Here is a 27,195-nt window from a genome sequence, read left to right on the forward strand (position 1 = left end):
TCTAGTCTGACTGAGCTTGAGTCAATTTACAAAGAAAAATGTGAAGAAAACTAAGTAAACCAGGCTTCCCTTAAAGAAAAGTATCCCACAGCATGGCACCAGCACCGCCATGTTTCACATCAGAGTAAAACATTTTTTTTAAATCTGTAAGCTTTTCCTTACTTTCCAGAATTCACCTCTATTTTGTGTTTGTGCTTGCAACAGATTAATTGTCCAGTCTGAAGTGAATGTAAACGCTGTAACCAATCAAACGTATGACTAACATCCACGTTAGCAACAATGTCAATGAAAGTGATATGATTAACCACTCAGCCCCCACACATGTTGTTGCCATAGCGATGCTGGACCCGGAATGTTATGTCCTCTCATTAAAGTGGCGCAGCCTTGAGTTTGTGTGCTGCGAACACGGCGCTTCTTTTTCTGTTTGTATTTAAGCGAAGCGCGGACTCTGAGGAAATGGTTTTGCAAAATACATTTTTATAACCTCGTTTTAAAGACAAAAAATAAAAATAAGGACATGTTTTGTTTTTAAATAAAGCCCAGAAATAAGGGTATCGATTTTAAAATGAAAATGAGCAAAAAAAAAAGGTCTCGTTATTAAGGAGATGAAACTGTTGTTGTTATGTTGCGTGTGCGTGTTGAGATGAGTATAAAATATAAATGATACATTAAATTCATTCAGAGTCTAACAGCTTTTTCGGTTTTCGGCTGAATCCTGTCGGGTTTGCTCTCTGATTTGTCCTGTTCATCTCCGGCACCGATGTGCAGGGGAGACGGAGCGATCCTTCCAATCAGCTTCCATGGCAACGAGCCATGGGGGGAGGGGTTTCTGGGGGCTAGATGGAGGAGGGAGGCAACTAAAGGGGTTTGAGGGAGGAGGGGGCTGTGATGTGGGTCTAACATGAAGGGTTGGTGATTTTTTTCTTCTTCTTTTTTTTAAAGCTGTTGTAGCATATACAACACCTTAAAAATGTTTGCAATTTTATTCACTGGGAATTCTGATAGATCAACAACAGATTTATTTTTATATAATTTATTTTACAAATAAGAACATTAAAAGTGTGTCAGTGTCTAAACTAAATATGTCCTGCACAGATCCAAGGAGATGGACGAAGACGTGGCCGACCGTCTAAACCTGATGAACTCTGGAGGAGCTGCGGAGAACCACGCCTCAGGTAGGAGAAACTGTTGCCAGGATTGGTAAAACGAGAGAATCTGGACGAAGATGCTCTGGTCAGTTGAGATGAAACTAGGGACAATGTGTCTCGTTTTAAACATCGACTTAATGGCCTCATCCTGTGTTCATTTATCTACCTTTTTCTATACTTTCACCCTATAACAATCAATCTATATACAAATACAGCGGGACGTTTTAGAAAATAACCCCCAAATCGTTCAAAAGGTTTTACTTTTAAATTGGTTTTCACATTTTGTCGTTGAGGAAACCTTTCAACTGAATTGGTAGATGTGCAACGATGCGTTTTTGTGCAGGAGATGGATTCTTCTTATGAACATGAGAGCTTTCAATTTCCCCCCTCCATCCAAATTATTTTTCAAGTTATTATTGTTTATTTCCATAGACATAAATACATGACTTTACCTACTCTAAAAAAAAAAAAAGGATCCGAATCGGTCCAGTTTGACTAGCGTCCACCAGGGGGAGTTCTCGCTCAGTGAGTGTTTTTTTCTCACAGTGTGTTTCTGCTCCAGCCTGAGTCATGAAGCCATTATTAATTCCCAGCTCCTGCCTGGTTCTGCTGTCTGGCTGGGTGTAATTGATACCGCTGGGACCTAAACGAATGGCTCAGCTGTCTCGCTGCAGCATCAGCCACAGATTAGTGCACGCATGTCTGATAGAGAGGAAGATAAAGTTAGATGCATGGAGCTCCTTCAGCTCGGAAAACAGAAAAACAAAGCTTAATGATCTGGACTATTTTCTGTAATGGAGCAGGACTTGTAAATATCACTAGAGGGTAAAAATCAGTGAACCTCATGTGACTAAATTAAATGCGTTACAGAGATAAATTTGCACTATACGGACGTGTGATTGTTCAATGATTTGTTGTTCTCTTTGCTCCTGAAACCAAAGACGACCCATCTAAGAAAAAAGGTGGATCTTGCTTGAAATTATTTTCAAAATTTCAAATTCCATCACAAACTCAAACTTTTCACATTTTGTTCAATAACAACCACGCATTCAAGTGTATTTAACTGAGTTTTAAAATGCAAAGTTGATACAACAACAGCAGATCTGTAATGTATTGTGGTGCTGAGCCATTCAGTGATTTATAAACTAGCAACAGTATTTTAAAGTCATTTCTCTCAGTGTAAGGACTATAGAAGTGGTGTGATGTGCTCTGTCTTTTTGGTTGTAGTGAAAATGCAAGCAGCAGCGTTCTGGATCAGCTGCAACTGAGTGATTAGATGTTTTTAGGCAGACCTCTGAAGACAGAGTTGGAGTAATTAGCACAACAGAAGAAAAGCATGGATGAGTTTCTCTAGATCTTGCTGGGACAAAGCACCGCTTAATCCTGGAAATGTTCTTCAGGTGATAGAAGGCTGATTTCGTAACCATCTTTATGTGGCCCTGAAGTTTTCAGGTTCATCATTACTCCCAGATTTCAGACCTGATCTCTAGTTTCCGGCTGTAACAACTGAAGCCGTGTGCTGACTCTAGATCGTTCCTCTTTAGATCCAAATATAATAAATTCAGTTCTGTTTCTTTTCAGCTGGAGGAAAGTTATGCCGCATCCACATATTAATTTGATGTCATCAGTTATGTAGAAATATTTTGTGTTTTTTTTTTTTTCCTTGTATATGCAAGTATCTGATTACTGTTAGTCTCTTCTGTGCTTCTGGGAACTGAACACTAGAGGGCCCAGTTGTCCTTTATAACAGGCTTGTGCTCATCATGCAGAACCAGACTACCCCATATTGAGGTTTAGGTCAAAGCTACCGCATTCTGTTTCATTCCCTCCAGAGGTGAATAATAGCTAGTTATGTGGGGGAAAGAATACTTTTATCTACTTCAGTAGGATATTGAAGTAGAGCTGGTCTTACTTGAGTACAATTTCTTCCCACTTCTGCTCAGTACCAAATGTAAAATAGCATAACGGAGTGTAAAAGCTGGCTGTCAGTTGTAGCGAATGTGACTAAGAGTTGGGAGCTTGTTTCTTCCATGGAGAGGAGGCGGAAGATAAGGAGGTTGAGAACTGGTCAGGACAGCAGATGGGCTCTCCGACTGTCTGACCCGTTTAAAGAGCGCCGCAGGCGAAGCTTCTAATTACACCAACCGGCCTACAACGGCTCAGATGACGTTGCGGCTTCCTCTCACGCTCTGGGAAGTCTCTCAACTTTGAAACAAGTTCAGGTCCGCTTTAGAAAATTCCTGGTCCTGGAAGCTTCCAGCCGTATCTCTGGTGCCGCAGACTGCTGAACTAGAGCCACGCAGTTCTTGGAACTTATCAGATGGTCTGCTGCTTTCCAATGAAACTGAGGCAGGAAATAAAATGCTTGGTAACTGGAGTGGAGTTTCTGTAATCGGATCTTCACCATCTCTGTCTGCCTCGAGAGTGATTAGGACGTATTGCACTTTGCAGCGCCAAACCTCGGTGCGGTTTTGGAACATGCCAACAGTCCTTATTTTTACAAATAATCTGAAAACTCTGATATTCCCTAAGTAAGATTTCGCACAATCAGCTGTCTTCAAACATTACACTGTTCTTTGCTGAACAGATCAAACTCATTCTTGCCACAGAGCAATGAAATGTCAAAGACAAGTATTATTATTATTTGCCTTGCATCATCACAGCCACACTTTCATTATGTGTGCAGCTCAGTCATGCTCATGCATTACAGAGTGAATCACTGTTTATGTGTTACATTAGGATTAATTTCCAGATTGTAAAGGAGGGAACAATAATCTCAAGTTCCTCACCTGAGGTAATTAGGTAACCTTTCACGGCACAGCATGGACTAACACTGGGCTTTGGTTCCACCATTGTGCACCCAAAAGCCTCCCGAGTCTGGAAAAATGAGACATTGCACGTAGCTACTTGATTAAGTAAAAGTAATGTTATAACAGGCAGGAAGAATAGCAATGTAAATCTGTAGAAAACTGCTGGCTTTCATTCAGTGTTTCCCAAAAATGAGTTTCTAGAAAGAAAATGGAGTTGAAGTTATTAAAATTCAAATGCTTATTTGCGTAAATATCCGGAAACAATTGCGGATATTTCCGGTGAGCAGCAGATCCGCTGACATGTAGCTAGCACCGTAAGTAGAGGAATCGGGCCGGGTGAATGGGAATCCAGTTGTCCTTTTTAGCAGCACTGCCTTTAGTATTGATTCTCTGGAGGAGCTTAATTCCTGCCAAGTGTATTGGGAAGACGATTGACAACTCAATATTGACAAATGTTAGCTAAACGAAGCTTTTGGCATAAGTTCAATAAAGATCTGTCCTCTACAACCTGCTTTCATTTCAAAGAGCATTACTTTCCCTGCTCTCCTGTCTTCTTCACTCACTTTCTTCTTTGCTGCCAACTTCAGCTCCGTCTTAATTCTGGTGTTATTCAACTGGTGCGATGATCTCTGTTTTTATGTGCGGCTAAACACTCTGGTTCTTTAAATTGAGCCCGTAGATCTGAGCCAGACTTATTTTGGAGCTGGTGTGTGGCAGATAAAAATAGAGAATATCACTCTGTAAATGAATGTATCAATGTCAAATGCGTCTCACAATTGAACAAAGAAGATATTTAGTAAATGCTAGAGTTGCAGTCAATACAATTGAAGTGCGGGAGTTTCTCATGCAGCTAACTGCTAGCCAGTTCTGCTTGCTAATTAGTCATTAGCCTGCGTAGGCTAATCTGCATATCATGCTGCATTTTTTCCCGTACCTTTTGACAAAAACGCACCACACTCGTCTCTGTGTGTGCAGTGCCTGAAATGCATCTAAAGTTGTGTTATTGACTGCACAGTCTTTTTTACTGTTATCATGTAATTGTCTCATAAAATGATAAAATCAGAGTATAACTCCAGTCATTGATACACTTGTTATTATCAGTTATTATCAAAATAATAAATAAAAGTTAAGCTGATCATCTTGTACTGTTGAACAGCAGCAGTACAAAAATTTGGTTAAATAGACAAGTAACTTTTCCTCTTCAAGCCTACCGTATTCACTAGATGGAATATAAATAACTAGAGTAAAAAGAAATGTCGGGAATAAAAAAAAACAAAACAAAAAAACAGGCCTGGGTGGACATAATGTACATCTTCTTGGTATGTGAGTCACTGCAGTAAGGCGAGTGGCCTCGTTGGAAACAAGATCCAGCTGAAAGTGACACAAACCTGTGGCCCTCTCTGAATAATGCATCTTTGGCTGCTGTGAATGCAGTGATATGGTGTCCTCCAGCTTCTCCAAATTGCTATCAGAGGTATATATCATGACCACTCATTCCCTAAGATTGGATTTGGAAAGCTTCATCTTTCCATTCTACCCAACCCTATGAGAGACTATGTGAATTATGCTAGCTTTAAAACATTTCTTCTGCTTTTGCCTTTTTTTACTTGCACGTTTGACATGATTGTAGTTTTGAAATTATGATTTTATTTATTAAAAGGGCGGAAAAATCTATTCAAATCAACCTGGCACTTTGTGAAAAGCAACAACTCCCCCCCTATCTTCTTGGTAAATTATATATTTACCTAAAAGATCTCAAACAGCAATCGCACAAAGACACAATCGCATAAGAAACAAAACCATTTACATCTATCGGTGTTTAACTTTCTAAAGATTTCTAAAGATTTGGGACTCCAACGAGTCACAGTGAAAGCCGTAACCGACAAATGCTGGCCAAAAAAGCGAACACGCAGTCTGGATGATCTAGACCAAAAATTACAATTTAGCGTACGCCGTTGAGAATAACACCATCATACTAAGAGACAAATATGGTGGTGGCAGTATGATGCTGTGGGTATGCCCCTCTGCTTAATCATCTGGTCAAATGGCAGGAAACCTCTGCTCTCTGGAAAGACAATGTCATCAGCGCACAATGAAGGTTTTAGTGGCTGAAGACAGGATGTCCATGCTCTACAGTAATAATTAATAAATCAGAATGTGTTCTAATGAGGCTCGTTAAAAGTACCTTTTGAAAATCATCCTTAAAGCAATTAATAAACTAAGCCCACAATTCTGCATTAACTCTTTTTTTTTTTTATTGGTGTCTCGTAGCAATCTAATTTTAAATGTCATGTTTTTTTATTAGCTGCAAGTGGAAAATGATCATAATTAACAGGAAAAAAAAAGGCTTTCAAACATCCATCTGTGTGTAATTAATCTATATAATGAGTTTCATTTAGTGATAAAGTTCCAGAAATAAATGGGCTTTTCAGTAATATTCTAATTTATTGAGTTGGTATGAATAACAGCCCAATATGACAGAATTAAAACAGTTCAGAATTCCTCTACAGAGATTAAAATGTCAGATTATGGAGAGGCCGCTATGGGGCAAATACTTTGGTTCGCTCTTTATTTCCCCTTCAATCATTTAAAAAAATAGTTTTTTTATCTAAGTTGAAGTGCGAATTTCCCAGTTACTCCACTGGTTCCGACCAGTCTCATCCCTAAGGGACCGATATCTCTTTGATTTTTCCGCCCGTCTTCTTCCTCCTGCCTGTCTCTCGGTGCGACTCACTACATTCAGACTCGCCCTGATCTGCACAGATTCACTCGTTGACCGTGACAGGATGAGACACCCTGTCTCCGAGTCGCGCGGGAAACCAAGTCAATGTGTTAATTTCTCACTTCTGGCCGAGTCCCCATCACCGGAAAACGCTCCGTGAAGAGCCGGTCCGCCTGGAGGAAACGGAGAGGCTGCAGGCCGGAGAGATTAAAGGTGTCGGGCCTCGCCTTGATTTGTTCAGCGCTGATACACTTTCCTGTTTAATAAGGGACGGGTGAGGAAGAAGAATCCTGCTGAGATTGATACATGGAGCACAACTAATCTCACAGTTTCTACGTAAATGTAGACTTTCGCTTTTCCTGAAATGGCAACACGTGCTTCAGTTTATCGCCCCGTCTAACTTGTGGTGTTTTATTAAAGCATCTTCTATATAATTTGACTTTTGCATGAAGTGCATAGCAACATTTATTTCTCGCTGTAAGCTGAGCTGTCATCTACCACATCCACCACCAAGCCGTATTAAAGAAAATGAAGTCATAACTTTATTTTTGTGTTAGTTCAACTTTGCTTTTGTGTGACTGTATTCTTGTAATATTTTTCGACCTTATTCTCGAATGACTTTATATCCGTAGGGTTTTGACTTTCTCGTAATTTTAGCTTTTCTTACTACAGCCGTCGAACAAAAAGGTTACAAAACGTAATTTTACGTTATTGAGAATTTATTTTAATGAACTCTGTGCTTTGAGTTCCACTTATTTCTGAAAGGGGAATGGAATTAATGCATGTTTGCTTTTTTTGAAATCAAAAATAACTTCAAAAACGCTGCAATTCCATTTACCTTTTACATCGGTTACCCCTAAAAAAACTCCAGTGAACTAACAAAAGAGGTCTAAATCTAAAGCGGGTTTCCTCAGCTGGCCTGTCGTCACCGCTTCGGCCCGTTGCTCGTACCTCAACGTGCTTTCCTAAACCCACATGTGAGCTTACATAGGCCTTCATGTGCATGAGTAATTACAGGGCACAGGAGTGAGGGGGGGAAAAAACTTCTTCTTGTTTTTTTCCTTTCTCCTCCTCCCTCCTACAGCCTCCCAGAACGCCTGGTCAATCCCAAAAACAGCCTCTCTTGCGGAGAAGGAGTCCCTGCAACATCTCCTCCTGCTTCACCTTACGCAGCAGCACTCTGCAGGGAAAAGCGGAGAGGTGTCCAGTTTCCCCTACAACAATGGAAATTCAATCAGGAAATGGAGAGGAGGTGGCGAGCGCGACCTTGGGCTTCGTTTCCTGCGCTCCCGCCGGGCCGCAGGTAGTGACATCAGACGAGCCGGTGCTCAGGGAGGACCTGCAGGCTGCAAAGAGGGTGGAGAGGTTTGATATTCAGCTGGACAGCCTTAAGAGGATGTTCGAGAAGCCAGCTGCATCCACAACTGTAAGTCATACCTCTCAAATTTTGGGTTAAAACTTCCTTTTCCTGGAAATCCTACATTTACTAGGATACTAGAGAGATCGAAAGTGTAAACTTGTAGTTTATCCAAGGCCACAAAAGTTGGTTTGTACTCGCATAGAAAATAAGACTGAAGACGATGGTTTCATTTGCTTCTCGTCACATCAGCAGCTTTGATTTCTTTTCAAAATCTTCTAAGCCTATATCTTTTTTGCCCCTGCTGGCTTCTCCAGAAGGAAAATCTGAAGTGCTGGAACCAAACTCGTTCCATTGCGAGTCTCTGTTACCAAAATGTCCCAACTATCAGCCAGGATGACCTACTTCTTTCTCCTCATGTGGTCGGAGCCCGTCGAGTGAAGATGTTTTGGAACGTTTTACCTCATCCTGCCCAAAGTCTCACTATGAAAAAAAAAAAATCCACAGGAGCCGAGGAATTATGGGGAATGTAGTCGGGAGCAGTTAGTAGTGGCAACTGGTGGCAGCGATCCACAGGGTTGCAGACATCCGACACCCGGTTATTTAAGACCTATTTATGGGTGCTTTATGGTTAAGCAGGTTTTCAAAAATAAACCTGTAATTGCAGTGCGGTCTGCCGCTGGAAGCTTCTGTATCAGAGCAGATGCCGTGCCTGGTGAAAGCATTGACACCCCGAAAGTTTCGTCGCATCCCAAAAACAGGCATCAGTGTGTTTTATTTGGATTTTATGTGGTAAAGGGGAAGCAAAAGGATACAAAACATTGAGAAGTAGAGACACACCGGTCTGATATTAATATCTGCATGGGTCCTGATACTGAAAAACTTCTAGATCACGTGTTTGTGACTGTGTCCGATCCATTAGGGTAGATCTATTCAGTCTAATTCTATGCTGTGAGCTCTGAGGAATGTCATGCTTTGTCAGCAGCGTTTCCTCTATATAATCAAAAATAATAAGATTTTTTCGAATACATGTTTAAACAATGTACAACAAGTGAGATATACATATTGCCTAAATTTAAGTATCATAGGTCATTTTAAGTAACTTTATTTTTGAAAAAACAACGCCGCCGGTGCTTTTCTTGGTGTGACACAGGTGGGAAGAAACCAAACAATGCCAGGACTACACGACCAGAAGAATTTATATCTGTAGGAATATTTTTCAGTTTCTCAGTGTGAGTTGATGAACTTGTATTTTATTGACATAGACAAGATTGAAATCATGTTACTCTCAGAACAATGGTGCAGTAAGCAAATAAACAAACATGAAATTACAAATAAAAAAGGTATATAGTACTAAACTAGATTGTAAAGTATAAAGAGAACAAAGTGTATGCATAAGGTGATCCATGACGTTAACATCGATATTAAAGTGCCATGTGTGGAGTGATTGTAAAGTATGAATTATAGTCTCTGATTTAGCATGAAAGCGAAATGTGCACTAGGTGGATATAGTGAACGCAGGCATAAACAGTGCAGACTGAATGACAGGAAAGAGCTGAAAGTGATGGATGCAGGTCCAGTTCTTGGTCAAGCTCGGTTCAGTTGAACCGAGACCCCTGAAATTCAGAGAATCTGGCCACTGGAAGTTCATTGGAAGATGGATGGACCATAATGCAGAGGAATCCTGGAAGAAAACCTGCTAAGAGACATACACGCGTTTCGAATTTTCTTTAGAGAATCAAGCAGAATTGCATAGAAAGGCAATGGCCAGGCTAATGTGCTTCTGGGCAGCTGCCCAAAGACTCACAGCGATCGGGTAGACGTGTTTAAGAAACATCAATACTGAGCCACTATTGTTGGTCGGGACAGAAGCATATTTAGCTCCTCAGATCAAAGGATTTTTTAAAATACAGTGTTTAATATTATTATAATGATGGCTTCCTTTGAAGTTCAGCTTTTAAGACTAATATCGGCCTCATTGGACAATCAGGGTTTTGATGTAGCTCTATGACAGATTATTTTGATTTGTACACAAGGAAGAACATCGTCTTCTTGCTACTTGGAACAAATTAGTTTTTTTTGTGTGTTTTTTTGGATAAACAACGGATGAGATTGATCTAAATTCTACTTGAGTTGTGTTTCCGTGAAAAATCCCAGCAAAACAAAAGTAAAGCCAGAGATCTGACCAATGTAGCATTTACTACCTAAAGAATTAGGTAAAAGCTTTTATAAATTAATGTTACTAAATAACCCCATTTGTCATTTTGCCTTATTACGAAGGGTTGTTTCCAAATTAAAGTGACGTTAAGTAATTTTCTACGTTCAGCTCAGGAAATGTGGTTATGTGGTTTGAGTCATAGTTCATAAGAGTCCAAACGTGGATCAGAACCATTTGGAAAAAGGGTGTAACACGTTTCAGTTCAGTAGATTAAACTAAACAGCTATCCATTTATCTCAACAACTCATGAAACTACTGAAATAAAAGACGAAAAAAACGCCACAGAGGACAACATTCTTATTTTTTTTTTACACCTAAGTTAAGGTCAGTGTTTATGACTCAAGAATAATAGACTGTGGGGAAATGACATCAATGGTTCCGAGGCAGAAAGCACTGCTGAGCAGAAAGAACACGAAGGTCTGCCTGACATTTTCTACACCTTTTGAAGATCCTTAAAACTTTTGAGGAAAAAAAACAACAAAAAAAACATCTTTGGACTCACAGAGACGAATGCCTCAAGTTTTAAAAGTGTCCGTCCTGTTACATGTGTTGTAAAGCTAGCAACATTTCAGAAAAAAATGACTTAATACATGCAGTCAAATATGATGGTGGTCTGTGGCGAATTTGCAGTTTCAAGACCTGGGAAGGTTCACATGATGAGGGGAATCAGTAATTCTGCTCTTCACCACAAATTCAATGTAGAGACTTTATACTTGATGTTCAGATATTAATCTTCCAAACTTTCAATAGCACATAATTATCAAGTGATATTTTCAAATTTCCTGTTAACTTTGACATTATGAGCGGTTTAGTTAAAGTCCAGGTTTAAATTTGTTTGAATTTTGTGATTTCTTTTTCATTTTTGAAAGAGCAGTCTGAATTATTAGCATTTGCAAACAATCAAACAAAAAACACCACTTATCTCTTTTTCCATTATTATGTTTCAAAGTGTTAAAGACCCAAAGGAGCTAAAATTATATTTCATTTTTTTCTCTAGAACATAAATAAATAACAAGCTGTCCTGCTGTCCAAAATGTCAGATGACACTGCAATACGTGCCATACCCTGGCATTGCCATAAATGATTTATGTGCCTCATCTTAAAAAAAAAAAAAAGGTGTAGATGGTGTCAGCAGAGCATATGGGCAGATCCTCCATATTCCCAGAGAGAGAAGCTGACAGACACTTTGCAGCCTTCTGGTTATAAAGCCTGACCTTGTTTCCAAGTAGTCTGTTTTGCAGAGTTTAACGTTTGATGGGGCGCAGTATTTTTCCATCTGTGCCCCATTCAGTTTATTTAAGCAGAGCAGCGGGAAGGGATGGCCGGCCATAACAATGACTGATGGACTCCCAGGTGGCGGCTCGGCCACAGCCAGAATCCTCAGTGAGAGGAGCTGGGCGGAGACGGTTCCAACAGCCTCTCCTGTGAAGAGATGCAGTCTGCTCCGCTTGTGTGCAGAGAACAGACTTTTTTTCCCCCCTCCCTCGGCAGTCGACTTCTCCTCCAGGGACTCTGGGTTTTGTTTTTTTTTCCAGAATCTGTCCGACCTTCTGGCCAGGACTATACACATGAGGAAAAATACGTACATCAAGAATATTAAATCACACGCAAAGCAAGCTGATCAAAATTCCCTTATTTTCGTGGTGGGTGATTACACTGACACTAAAGATGAGTCACAGTAATTGTGACATTTGGAGCAAGAATTTATAGCAAGTTTAGCTGTAGTACTAATAGCTAGCTCAGCTAGCTAAGGAAGTAGAAAACTAGATGAAGAACAGCACATCTTAGCTGTAATTGTTACATTTATATAATGGACATAAAGTTTCTTAGTATCTCAGTAACATTTTCTTCCCTAGTTACGAACCAGCTGCTACTTTCTTGTTTTGTTTTAACATCTGAGGATAAACCAGAGAAGCAAAATAATAGGGCTGATCTTTTGCAGACATTTAATTACTCTTACCATGGCTTTTTAAAGTTTTCATCAAGACACTAGGCTGAATCAGTCTTTTATCTCATTATTATTTTGAATGATCTTGCTATTTTTTTCCGTTTGTTTGCCATGTTTCTGCTTTGTCACATTGAAAGGAGTCACTTGAGGCAGTTTCACCTAGTTTTTTTTTGGAAGTTCCTGCCGAGTTTTATTTTTGTTCAGCGACCTCCTCCAACAGCACTTTTTTAAAAAATATCCAGATTGGTTCTGGGATTAGCAAACGGGGGAGGAAATCATTTAAAAATCCAGAACCAAATCCAGAAAATCCACCTGCTAGCTCCTTTCTACAGGCCAGTTGTTTCATGCTAAAGTGACAGCTAGCTAACTGATACAAACATCTTTTGTCACTTGTATTGTGATGGTTAAACCGTGTTTAATACATCAATAAAATCCAAAGTGGTTCAATTTAATATTTTTCTTTAAATTTAAAGAAATTCTTCTCCCAAACCAAAGATTACCACTGGTATACTCAACAGTGAGCCACAAAGCCTTTCTTTAAATTTTATGATAAATATGCAAATTATTTTTAAATTATGCAATAAGAAAGCATTTTAATAATAATACATACATCAGATTGATTCTTCAGTAGATAAGGGACTAATATTTTTTAATTGATTGACTTCATATCAAATAATAAGGAAAAAATCTTTATACTTTAATAAAGCTTATGTAGCTCATCTATTCTTTTGCAATTGTCATTTTGCATTTAATTTACTTATTTGCCTCCTAGCTGTTCATCAAATATCTCCAGCACTATTTTGTTGCATTTTTATGTTTTCAATCAAGGTTTCATGTTGTAGCGGCTGCTGTTAGCCAGTGGATGGCACTCTAGCATAGATTGGCCTAACAGTTGATGGTGATTCAGGAAAACTGTTTTTTGTTTAAGCTGCATGTGAAGGCAGATTATAGATATGCCGCAATCTGGTCTGTATCACAGTGAAACAATTACTAATCACCTGTGTTAATTAGGATTATTTAGTTAGTTATTTTTAAGCCCGAAGGAGTCTTAAAATTCTTCATCTGCAAACCATTCTGGTTTTCCTAATTTGCATAATTGGTGAGACGCCTTATGCTGGCGCGCTTGATGAATTTCAAACATGGCATGAAAGAGTCTAAAAGGATTTCATATAATGGGATAATCTGAGTCACACCTGGGTAACAGGATAACACACATGCTTGAAGACAGAGGTGGGATTTCTCTTTTTTTGGGGAGCAGGTCTTGTGTTCTTTGGTTTCTGACTCTGACTGTGGTGTCTACATAAATTCAGACAGGTCTGGAATGCTTCCTCGGTTTATTTTCATAACATGAATCATCACCTCACTCTCATGCTATTTGAAAGGGTTGAAGAGAGTTGGAGCTTTTATAATACGCTCTCAATGCGCCGACTGTTTTTCAAAAGTGGCACCTGATCCGAAAGGCGGCAAATGTTTAATGTCACCCTTTATCTTTTTTTTACCCCGCTTTTAAAGCAAAGCACTTATGACAGTTTGCCACATTTAATGATTTTGCCGTAAAGTGCTAAATGACAGGTTAAACGATGAAAAATCGGACCGCCCTCACTTTAAATGAAAAAAAAAAAGAAAAAAAGTTGGATCAATATGCAGCAGCATACCCAAACGAAGTCAATTAAATGTTAAATAACCTAAAACCTGAAATGTGTCTGCAAGAAATTGATCCAGACTCGATGAGAACACCGCTGTCCCCATTAAAGTCCACTGAGCTCGTAAAAATTCCATTAACTCTTCCTTGTCGCCTCGGTTTTGCACCTTCACATCTGCTAATGGAGCTGGCAGCGTTGCTTTACTGCTGTGCAACCCTGACTTGTTGCTCGTCTCCTTTTGATATGTGAACAGTTGTACTGTTATGTGGTTTGGCAGGAGGAGGCAGATCTGAAACTCCCTGCCTTATTTGAACTAAGCCTCATTTGCCTACACCCGCCGTGCAATTTGCTTAGGGCCACAAACGTATGCACTGCTGTCAGCTTTAAAATGGGCTCTTGTTTTCCGTGTGTACTGCGCTGGGTAGCATGTGCATATTCACTCCAATGTAAAATATTCCATTAGCATAGCTGAATGGATTTCTCCAAGCCTTTTTCCATATGCAGACTTTTTGTGTGACTCAGATGGTCTCTTCTCTAACACAGCTTGACACAAACAATAACAAGGCCATATGTGTTCGAGAATGAGCCAAAGACTTCAAGGCCTACTGTTTCAATCATTCATTGTGGCGTTGCGTAACTTCGAGGGCACCGGGATGCCATCGATTATCTCTGCCAGTCGACAGCCTACTTAAAAATCTAAGTAGTGTTGTTGGAAATAAGGTGGAAGGCCATTCTTTTGCACTGATATGTGAAAACGTAAACATTGACTCCAGTGTTGTGGATTGAACCAGCACTTTTTATTTACCTTGACTTGACTATCGCTAACAACATCCACGCTTGCGCTTGCAGTCCCTCCATAAGCCCCTGTGGCGCCGCCTCATGTGTGATGCAGTAATGCTCTCTGTTCTCCTGGACAAACCAAAACCTGCCATCATTTGATTCAAGCCGACGGCTCCCAGCTGGAAAAGCCTGCGTGGGAGACCCCTCACCAGATGGATAGACATCATCAAGGAGCATCTGCAACATTTGGGAACCAACACGGGGGAAAACCAAAAACGAAACCACGTTGCACAAGAACCATAACTTTGAAAACTTGATGCTGTGTGACTGAAGGTGTTTTCACACTTGAGAGTCAGGTGGACTCGGTTCAATTGGGCACCAGACTAGCAACATTTGTTGAATTTTCAGCTGGTCTCACCGCATTGTGTCAAACTATTCGACCTCTTTGAGCAACCTGCTTACCACCTTGTCTATGGTGGCGCTGCACCAAGAAACACTGAAGGAAATGATACAAAAGCATCAGAAGAAAGGCAACAGTAGCTCATATAGCTGTTTCTTAGAGTTAAGGTATACAGAATGCTTTAGCTGTATGACATATTAAACCTTGTAGAAGTTGGGATTCAGCAATGGAAGACCACACCTGTTGGCTAGCAACAATAAACCAATATTTGGCATTGGTTTCTATGTGTTGGAATCTTCAGATACCTATTTTAGTAAAAATGTCTAGTGCTGAAGATGAAAACTTGAACATGACATTGCATGAAAATGTGGTACAGTAAGATTTAAAATTAGATTCAAACATTGGCCCGATCGCCTTTACAGAACTATTTTAATTCACACTACCACTACCATATTTGACTTTACGATTGATGTTCTCCTGGAGAAATGCTTGGATTTCATGAAAATTGTTACTGAAGCCATACATTCCAGATAGTTCTACATTTAGTTTGTTTTACCACAAGTTTTCTGGATCGTTGAGATGTTTTTTGGTAAATGATTCAGGCCTTCTTTCCCCATGGACACCATGTTTACCCAGTCTCATCATCAAATAATAAAACCCTGACTTTAATTGAGACAAATTAGGCTTGCGGTGCTCTAGATGTTGTTTTTGGTTCTCTTGTGACCTCCTGGATGAGTTGTATATTAACTCTTACAGTAATTTCTGTTTGACGGCCACTCCTGTGACGGTTCCCCACTGTCCCAAGTTTGGGTTTGTGGCCTGCTAGAGTCCTAAACCCTGAGAAAGGAAAGTGAAATCAGATAAGAGCTTGTTCCCAAGAAACCCAGGAAAAATACCTGATGAATTCTGAAATTGCATTTGGCATCCAGCTGAATGTTCGCTGACAGAGTAATTATCTGATAGTATCACCCTACCTGTATAACATCATAAGAGCCCATTAATGAATGAAGGAAGGCAACGAGCCTCAGGTTCGCTGAAGAGCAGGAGACACTTTTTGGCTGTAATTATCATTCAGGAGAGGGTCTGAAAATTCATAAAAATGAGTTGGAAGGGATTGATATTAATGAGTTTACAGCATCCCCGGAGAACAAAAATACTAGGTTTTTCTGCATGCGGCTCAGTTCACATTCGGTTCATTATACATTAATAGCAAGTTCGTTCACCTGTATCAGGTTGTGTTACACGCTCACATAATTATAGACGTAAATCCCCTGAATATGACCGAGGCACGCGGAATGCCGGCTGATGTCAGTCCGGTGGCCGGGTGTATATTTGGAGGAGCTGAAAACAGAGCCGGAGGACGAGCTACTTTAGAACTGCTGTGTAAAAATAGTAGTGCCTGGTGATGCTCAATGGACATTTAGAGCGAAAGGAGCCTGATGAAAGAGACTGAAATGTGATTTATATTCAACGAGCATGAGACCAAATTGTGGAAGAGAGTTCAGAAAGAGGGATGGGCAGATGGTAATGAAGATGAAGATAGATAGGGAAGTGATTCAGAGCGAACAAGTGGGGGACGAAAACCAACGTGAAAAACGAGTTTGTGTTTTAATAGGTGAGTCAGGTCAGAAATGTGATTAGCAAATTACACCCCATACTTCAGTAATAATTAGCTTCATGAAGCGCTTCAACGGCCAGAGAGTTTTGCCTCTAATGTTTTCTCTCTGGGCGTGAGCGAATGTGTGTCAGGTCCCGGCCTGAATTAAGGCCGCCGATAATGGAGGGAGGAAAGCCCAGGGTGCAACGCGAGGAACCGTGCTGCGAGCCAGGACTAAATATGAACACGAGAGCGAGATAAGTAGGATGCCGTTTTTATCAGGGGATTTTCTTCTGTTCCAGGCAAATGAAGAAGAGCCCGGTAGAAATTCACAAGAGCAAAGAATGACAATCAGAGATTTAAGCTTGGAGTCGCTGCATTTTGTACAAAGTGAACACAGCAAGCTATGTCAACAGAGGCCGTCTCTGGCAGAGATGAATTATTGAATACACTACATTTTTAAACCTGTTTAAAGCACTCTCATCCAAATCCTTAAATTCAAGTGATCTAATAACTTCTCTGGCCACAGGTGTGTAGAATCCAGCACCAAGGCATAAGGAGCCACAACATTTTTGAAAGAACGGGTCACACTCAGTCGCTTCACAGTGGTACCATAAGAGGATGTGCGAGGAGTCCAGCTGTAAAATTTCTGCACTACTAAATGTTAGTGGTATTACAACAGAATCAAGGCAATAGGCCGCGACTGCAACTCAGCTACATAAAATCACAGCAGCCACTGAGGTCTGTTTTTATGACTGAGTCGCTGCATCAGAGCCTTACATCACCAGCTGCAGTGAAAACCATAATCTCTGGCAGTAAAACGGATGGAGACTACAGTAGGTCTGGCAGGTCTGGGCCATGATCGGGTAGATGCTTTCCAGGAGTGAGGCCTGGCCCTCTACTTCCAGTAGAAAGAATCACATATCAAGACATTTTCAAAAGTGTCCTGATAGGTTGATGTTCCAACATAGGTAAGTTCTCGACCCAAATCTCGACAATTAGTACCACATACATATCCTATTGTTTTCAAAGAGTCATTTCGTATTTTATACAACTTTTTTGTCATTGACCTCAGACCTGCCAGGTCATAATTCTACTCCAGAAGAAGTCGGACATAAACAATGGCCGAAAGTTATAATCATGAACATAATTATCAATTATGCAAACAGTGCCCTGCTGTGTGACGTCAACATTCTTCTTCTGGGTCGCTTTGGCAAAGTAAGCATTTCACACAGAATTCTCTTTGCGGCTAGTTAGTATGAACGGCCACGCAAAAATTAGCAACTGAGCATGTGAAAATAGCAAAAGTAAGATCCATAAAAATGTGGATTAGTGAGTTTGTTGTGGAAGAACTTAACTAGCCGGCAGATTCTTGACCTCAACTCAACAGAACACCACTGGGATAAGTTAGGGTGGAGAAGCTGGGCTTCCTCGTCCAACATCAGTGTCTGACCTCATAAATACACTTCTGGAAGGATGGTCGAAATTTTAAAAAATAGTTTAGGCTGTTACTGTGCAAATGTACTGGAGCTCAATGAATGAATACTTTTGGAGATTAGTCTTCTTCACATCTCCGTAAATGTTCTACGACTAGTAAACGTGTACTATAATATTCTACATTTTAACAAAAAGACAAGTAGTGCCCTGCAAAAGTAAAGCAGAATCTGTTAGTACAACTACAAGAGGAATATCTCAATACATTTTAACTGCAAATGTAAATGAACAAAATATTTTCAATTTGTTTCTAACTTAGTTGCCAGAACAGAACGTCTCATTGCTTCATTAGCTCTTACAGTGGAATACAGAATGAAACCGAAGCCGTCGAAACGGCTGAGCACAAGTAACCAAAAAATGCTTCAATTTTCTGCTTTAGAGCAGTGCTTCATTTTACGTCAAGCGTGCCATTTGTCAAATTGTTTACTAGAAATTCACCTGAAGGTGTGTTGGCAAGATTTCTTCCTGGGCAATCATGGAAATCCTGGAGAACTGGAGCTTTTAGTGCTGTAATTATACATCTCCGCTGCCAGAGACGCATAGTAAACACATTCGGTTGAGTGCATATTTTTTATTTTATTTATTTATTTATTTTTTACAAAAAGGCTTGTGTCATGTTTGGTTATCTCGCAGTATTTCCAACTCATTCCGGTGTTAATTTACATTCAGCGTTTTGGATGGAACAAATGCTGAGCTGCTGTTTGTGATGTAAACACATTTAGCAGAAATCTAATAGTAATTTGCTCATAGTATTATGTTAAACTGCTGAACTCCTCCAGCCTGCCTCGGTGAAATATTTATGCTGGTTTGAAGCTGTGAGCTTCTGCCATTCAGCTTTCAAATTCAAAGTCCCCGGGCGTCTCTCAGGCTTTGAATTATCTCCTGCACACAAGACCTGGGTCCGATTTGTCACTCGCAAGTGGACCCAGTTGTGGTGACTGAATATTCCCATTGTGTACCAGAGCAAGGCACTTTCAGCTCTGGAAGTTGACCCAGTGAATCTGATTGAAATTTTAGCTGTTTGATGCAAATTTTGTTTTTGAAGGAATTTCCTGCCAATAAAATCCCTAACAGTCTTATTTCCCCAAACCCGACTCTTGCTGTGTGCGCTTTTGCTTTTTAATACACTTTTATTAAATGTTAAATCAACATAGCTTCACTACCAAAACATTCCCTGGCTGCGGGAACATATTTTATTCTTATTCAACATGTCAGTTTTTTTTTGTTTTTTTTTTGTGAATTCAAATTCTGAAGAACTTTTCATATTCCTTGAGCTTTTTCATTTTTGACACGCTACAAATTTACTGTATTTTACTGAGATTTTGTGTTTAATTACCACAAAGTGTTGCGCTGTGGTAAAGTAGAAACAATGGAACGTTTTCTCTAAAATATTAATAAAGATTAAGTTTTTTGGGTGGAGGTGGGATGGGGGCTAAAAACAGACTTAAAACCTGAAATATATTTCTAATCATGTCAGTTCCAAATAAAAAATATTTAGCAGGGTTCAGCATTATCTAAAATATTTATCTACATTAAATATAATATCTGTCTAAATATTTTTACTTAATTATTATGTTGCCAAACTAAATTTGGAACTAAATATTTAGGTATAATAATATTAACCTGAATTAAGCACTAATCTAAATAAAATTTGTACCCAATTATTTATCTACATTAAATATTAATCCATATTTTTATTTAAATACAAAGCTAAATATGTTGCTAACCTCAATTTGGATATATAATTATCCATACTAAATATAAATGTCAATATTTAGACATGTTGTAAACTTATTAGACCAACTTATACCCACACAATGTTTGATTATATATTTGTGCAGCATGGCACATAATTAATCAGCCTTTACTGTAGAAGCCTCTTAGAAATAAAATACAACGAGAACTTCCACTCTTTGTGTTTAATATTATGGAATATGACGAAGTACAAATGAAATGACTATTTTTTTTTTTTTTGTAAGACATTGTTAAATGTCGCTCCCAGTTTCAGTTTTGCGAGACCCTGAAGTTTTTCGACAGATGAGTCTTATGACTGTTATAAATAAAGCTTGCCTGTCAATGTGATGGATTATATTGGAGCCCGTTATAATAAGAAAGCTTTATCTACTGTGGAGGGAGAGCCGAAAGACTCACTCCTGCCGTTATTGGGGCTTTCAAGTCGGCGGCAAGGTAGCGTTTATAGGGAAAACAGGAAATAGGCGCACGCAGCTGCTGAAATGAAAAATACTATAGATTGATTTCTGTCTCCCACAACAGATTCAGTGCTGCGTAACGTTACAATGCTATGTTTTTAAGTACAGTCTGTGCCCAACTACTCTTGTTTTAGGAAAGGGTGAAATCTATCACCTAGATGCTGAAACGTTTTACTAAATCTACTACACCATAGCCCACACCATTAACCAGATCCTGTCAGTTTTTGTAAAACGTGCAATGTCTGCTAAACTCGGGCTGAGAAAATTTGGCTTCCTAAATTGAAAATATATGATTCAAAACATTGAACTGTGAGGTTAAATTTAGACAACATGTAGAGGTCACCAGACAGGAACTGTATGTTTTGCAATTATTCTCTCTGCTGTTTTGAACAGAATTTTGGTTTAGCAATTTTTGAAACCTTTATATAACTTATCTAAAGTACATTTTGGTTTATTTTTGTATTGCAGGGAGCAGTTCTGCCTTAGATTACCGGTACATTTTTTTCGAAGACTGTCTCAGAATACATGACGGATGAGTTTTTGGAGAGTTTTTTCCAGCATCTTGCAGTCTGCATTCAGGGTGACTTTTGACAGCAGTTGGTCTGAATGTCCTCCTTTGGTAGACATTGTCTGTGATTTAATCCATTGGCATTCTTCACTGGATTTTATTGTATTTCACAAAACACTACCTAAATTAATTTCTCTTATCATTGTATTTGGTAAATGTATTGACAGAATCAAAGACTGTACTAATTTCCTTTTTGCATTTTCTCCTCTTCCATTTCCCATTCTGTGTTAATCCACAAAGCAGCTACATCCATTGTTCAATGGAAGGTCATTTGAGATTCTCCTTCACTCCTCTTTCCTGTGTCTTCCTGTAATGTATTCAGACCCTGACATAATCCAAAAAGTCGTTTAAAAGCAATTTATTATGTTTTCAAACTTCTAATTTTGCCGAAGTCGGGAAACAGCTTGAACTGCCCACGTAAAGATTTCAGGCAGTCCTGGCCACAATAGAAGCACCGTCCAGGAACAAAGTGGGAGGGAGGAAAAAAATGGCTATTGTGGAAAAGTAACTGCTGGCTTTTTGTTGTAGGAATACAAAACAGGGTGAGAACAGAGAGAGGGCTTTAGAAGGCTTTATCTCCCCCAAAGCCAAATCAAGACTGAAAGGATTACCTACAAAGCAAATAGGACAACACAGTCAAAAGTGCTGCATTCTGATAGACTTGACAAGGCCTCAGAAATATGACAAACAAAACACAAGTTTAACAATTTAAATGTCTTCGTATATGAGCGAAGAATATATTTGTGTAAATTACTGGTCTGGTCATTGCGACTTCTGCCTCAGTTGCCTCTCAGGCAGTCTTGTGACATAATAAGCTCGTGATGTGTTTTCATCCCATCCCCTGCTGGTTGTGCTGAATGCATGATGCAACCTTTAGTCAAGACTTTTCCTTCGGCAGTATTTGTGGCTCTGTTCTGTCAACATTCTCCTCCCCAGTGTCTGACTTGATGTGAAGCATTTTATTCATCTTTCGTTCTTAACATTGCGGTTGCGAGAAGCGGCGGGAAAGTCAAGACTGAGCCACACTTGCAGTGTGGATACTGATGCTTTTAATGGTTGGGAGTGAAGTGCTTGGTTTGTGTAGGAAACTTCACCTTGGGCTTAAGCTCACAAACTGGCAACTGAACATTCCCGTTTAGCTTTACCCAGCCTAGCAGGATGTTCATATCCGGAAGAACCAAAGCACACCCAGGCCATTACATGTAGACAGTTGTTAGCATGTAGACAATAGCATGTAGAAAGTTGTTAGCATGTAGACAATAGCATGTAGAAAGTTGTTAGCATTTATACAATAGCATGTAGGAAGTTGTTAGCATGTAGACAATAGCATGTAGAAAGTTGTTAGCATGTAGACAATAGCATGTAGAAAGTTGTTAGCATGTAGACAGTTGTTAGCATGTAGAAAGTTGTTAGCATGTAGACAGTTGTTAGCATGTAGAAAGTTGTTAGCATGTAGAAAGTTGTTAGCATGTAGACAATAGCATGTAGAAAGTTGTTAGCATGTAGACAATAGCATGTAGAAAGTTGTTAGCATGTAGAAAGTTGTTAGCATTTATACAATAGCATGTAGAAAGTTGTTAGCATGTAGACAGTTGTTAGCATGTAGAAAGTTGTTAGCATGTAGACAGTTGTTAGCATGTAGAAAGTTGTTAGCATTTACACAATAGCATGTAGAAAGTTGTTAGCATGTAGACAATAGCATGTAGAAAGTTGTTAGCATGTAGAAAGTTGTTAATATTATACAATAGCATGTAGAAAGTTGTTAGCATTTATACAATAGCATGTAGAAAGTTGTTAGCATTTATACAATAGCATGTAGAAAGTTGTTAGCATGTAGACAATAGCATGTAGAAAGTTGTTAGCATTTATACAATAGCATGTAGAAAGTTGTTAGCATGTAGACAATAGCATGTAGAAAGTTGTTAGCATGTAGAAAGTTGTTAGCATTTATACAATAGCATGTAGAAAGTTGTTAGCATTTATACAATAGCATGTAGAAAGTTGTTAGCATGTAGACAATAGCATGTAGAAAGTTGTTAGCATTTATACAATAGCATGTAGAAAGTTGTTAGCATGTAGACAATAGCATGTAGAAAGTTGTTAGCATTTATACAATAGCATGTAGAAAGTTGTTAGCATGTAGACAATAGCATGTAGAAAGTTGTTAGCATGTAGAAAGTTGTTAGCATTTATACAATAGCATGTAGAAAGTTGTTAGCATTTATACAATAGCATGTAGAAAGTTGTTAGCATGTAGACAATAGCATGTAGAAAGTTGTTAGCATTTATACAATAGCATGTAGAAAGTTGTTAGCATGTAGACAATAGCATGTAGAAAGTTGTTAGCATTTATACAATAGCATGTAGAAAGTTGTTAGCATGTAGACAATAGCATGTAGAAAGTTGTTAGCATGAGACAGCTGTAATATTTAGACAGTTAGCATTTAGAGAGTTGTTAGCAGGTAGAGCCTACATGCTAACAACTGTCTACATTTATATTTGTTAATGAAAAAATATGTTCTCATTAAAGAACACGAGTGAACATATTTCAATTGTTGGAGTAATTGTGATCCATCAATTGATGAAGCTGAACCGGCCAATCTCTCAGTGAATCTTATTAGATCAACCTTTTTTGTGCAAATCAACGTCCCTGTGCAGTGGCTGTGCCTTTCAGTGTGACAATTACCTCACATAATTACCCACGGCCCTCCACAGCCACACACGAATTCATTCACCCATCTATTTATTCACAGCCTAGAGGTTGAGACAGAAACCAGCGTCTCCAGCCAACTGCAACCTCTGCAGCTGGAAGCTCAAACCAAATCAGAGGCTGGAGGATACTCCAAACAAGGAAGCAGTAAAAGGCTATTACTTTTGTTTAGAAAATATGGCTGGGAGCTTTTGGACAAGCATTGCATTATAATACAAGCAATAAATGAAACAGAAGACATTGAGGAAGTAGATAAAACAGTAAAGTGGACACAAGGAAGAGGTTGAGGTTGTTTGAAATGGCGTGGAGGCGTGAAACTTTAGCACACGGAAAATCTGGTTTCGTTTTTCAATGCTATAAATAATAATGATTAGGAAAAAGGAGGAAATGCAGAAAAAAAGTTACACATGCTGTGTGTTGGGAGCGTGGACAGATGGGTCAACAAGATATAACACTGAACGAACAAGGACGAAAACTAACCATGACGTCATTATTAACCATGGATTTGCTATTATTACCAATAAATAAATGCTCTGAAATATTAGCTGTTTGCTCTGATCTAATGCATTTAAGTTCAATTTCCTAATCAAAACATTCAAACTAGAGCGCCAATTGGAATGTCATCAGCTGTAATAAACTATTCCTCCTGGATTAGATGAGATGATACAGCTTCATTTTTTTGGAAACCTAATAATATTGCTGTCTTATTCTGTGATGGTTCTTTTGTAATATTATTACTTGGTTCTGCAAAGAAAACCAGCCCATTTCCACACTGATTCCTGATGATGGGGGCTTTCAGGATCTGGGAAGATGGCTGTTATCACCTCAAGTACAGGAAGTGCACAAGTGGATATACTAGATGAGGACCAAAATCATCTCTAAAGGCAATAATGTGGACATCAAATTTTTGTTTTTGCTCTCTTCTCGTCTGTATGGAGTTTCATGTAAATTTGGCTGCCATTGCGTGGTTTTGTTGTGAATTTGTTTTTCCAAAGCCCCGTTTTCTCGGGCTTGTTAAGCTCCTGCAGAGCCTCTGAGAACATTAAAGACATTATAAAACTGTTTTCAAAGGCCAATTAGCAATTCCTGGGACTTGGTGGAGGGACCCTTCTTGTGTTAGAAAGCTTTCATTCTTGACAGGCTACTTTCTTTTCTCACATATTTGTCCCCTTTAGCGCAGAGGGACTCTGAATTATTTCTTAATTATCTTGGGCTGCTTTATGGGCACACAGTTTTCGACCTAATTATATAAAAGCTGGGAAATTTAAAGCATATGTTACTTCAGTTTTTATTAGATTAGTCAGGCAGACAAGCAATTTTAAAAAATAACATTCTGATTAGGAACTTCTTTATTATTGTTTTACTTTTTTTATATGTATATACTTGAACTGTTAAGGAATAATTCAAACCGTAACTTTTAGTGTTATTATTAGAGAAAGTTCAGACAGTTGGGATTATGTATGCTAAACCTCCGGTGATGCAGCTGCAACAAGTGCAACAAGGTTGACGTAAGTCCAACTAAGTATTGTTGTTTTTATATATATATATATATATATGCATATATATATATATATATATATATATATATATATATATATATATATATATAAGTAAGTGTTTGTCTCTGGAATTGGTTCTTTTTAAGGGTTTGTGGTCTTCCTCTGACAGGTTTGTTTTCTTGGATTGTTTTGAATTTTTAAACTTCACAGAATTTCTGAACGCCATCCAGCTACTCAACAACGACGCTCTGCTTTGAGCTGGTCTGTCACTGAAAATCCCGATAGAACACATTAACGTTTGGGGGATTTAATGTGAATAGAAGAATACAAGATAATCAGAATAACAAACCTCTTGCAGAGACAGAGTACATCAAAAATAGAGGAACATAGGAGGAAGCAAGGGAAAGGAAAACGATTATGCAGATGTAACCGAGTGCAAAGATTTGTGATCCAAAACAACACAGTTCAGTGTGTCCTATTCAGGAGAATCATCTTACCTTCTGGCTTCAGCAGCTCCAGCCAAAACCCTCTGATCTTCCTCTGACAGGTTTGTTTTCTTGGATTGTTTTGAATTTTTAAACTTCACAGAATTTCTGAACGCCATCCAGCTACTCAACAACGACGCTCTGCTTTGAGCTGGTCTGTCACTGAAAATCCCGATAGAACACATTAACGTTTGGGGGATTTAATGTGAATAGAAGAATACAAGATAATCAGAATAACAAACCTCTTGCAGAGACAGAGTACATCAAAAATAGAGGAACATAGGAGGAAGCAAGGGAAAGGAAAACGATTATGCAGATGTAACCGAGTGCAAAGATTTGTGATCCAAAACAACACAGTTCAGTGTGTCCTATTCAGGAGAATCATCTTACCTTCTGAATTAACAACTGCTAGAGCTTCAGCAGCTCCAGCCAAAACCCCTCTGAGCAAATCCTGCGCTGTCCGAGTTCAAAAGTTCTCCTGAAACTAGTAATGATCAATAATTTCCAAACATAAGCACACAAATCCAACAGCAATTAGTGAAAACCTCACAGCTTACCTTATTCAGTTTGATTTGTTACATGAATCCGTTTTACTTTTAAAATTCTGAAAATTCTGCATGAATTTCCTGCAAATGTTGTCACTTAATAGCAACAAAAAAAATACACTTTACATAAGGAGAATGGAGAAATCCAATTCAACATGATATATTTCATACTCACATGCAGTCCAATATCCCTGATACTGCTTTGGGTTTGCATTGATTGTGTGGATTCAGCATCAGTTTAATTGATATAAAAGATGAACTACAGACCCTCTCTTGTTCTGACTGTGTCTGATTGACAGTGACTTCAACTAGAAAACTCCTCAATTAAAAACTGAGAGAATGCTCTTCTAAATAGATTCCATTCAGCCTTTCCTTGCAGAATTAAGGAACACCTTTTACATTAGTAATGTTGAGCTTTTCTGGGAATGGGTAAAAACATCCTGTCCTAAATGGGCTTTCAATTTGTGTAACAGTATCAGAACGGTTGACTTACAGTTTTGGCCCAAATGTACTTATTAAAAAGTTTGTTTTTTTTAAAAAAGGTCCATCAGTTATTGCTCCTGTAAAGGACGAGAGGACCTTTCAAAGTGATTTTGCAGCTTTGGATGGACACCTCTACTCAGCTACAAAGCCTGGTGGATGTTCGTACTTTTGTACGAAACAATCTTATAGAGTTGTTTGAAATGGCATCTGATTATTGGAGACAAATTGAGGGAATATGTTTTAGGAATTTAGGGTCTGGAAAACCGTCCAAACAGGACCGGGGGCTGCAATTCACACAGGCTTTTCACATGTGATAGAAAGGTAGACCCTGTTCGATCTTTTTCTCATTAAATTGTGTCAAACAAACTAAATCCTTTGAAAAACCTGTTCCTCCTCCTCGCCTGCGGTGGCGCTGCACCAAATACAACCCAAGGAAACGACATGAATACCTCTGAACAAGACACTGACCGCAACGTCCTTCTTCACAAAATGTAAACAAAAATGGAGTGGCGTCAGATTTCCGCAGTTGTAGAATTTTGCTCTTGTCTTTGGCAAAAGACCACAAGCCATTTCTAGAC

The 27,195-nt window shown here is 39.0% G+C and overlaps 1 protein-coding gene across 1 annotated transcript in view; it reads left to right on the forward strand.

Annotated features, from left to right (window-relative positions):
* Positions 1–7,902: 7,902 nt before the first annotated feature.
* Positions 7,903–27,195, forward strand: part of xirp2a (xin actin binding repeat containing 2a) — a 57,331-nt gene continuing 38,038 nt past the window's right edge. The window contains exon 1 of the mRNA XM_044110332.1: positions 7,903–8,106. Coding sequence (XP_043966267.1) covers positions 7,903–8,106 — 204 coding nt within the window. The remainder of the gene's footprint in view (positions 8,107–27,195) is intronic.

This window comes from Gambusia affinis, linkage group LG24 (genome assembly GCF_019740435.1).
Source record: "Gambusia affinis linkage group LG24, SWU_Gaff_1.0, whole genome shotgun sequence".
Taxonomy (NCBI): Eukaryota; Metazoa; Chordata; class Actinopteri; order Cyprinodontiformes; family Poeciliidae; genus Gambusia; species Gambusia affinis.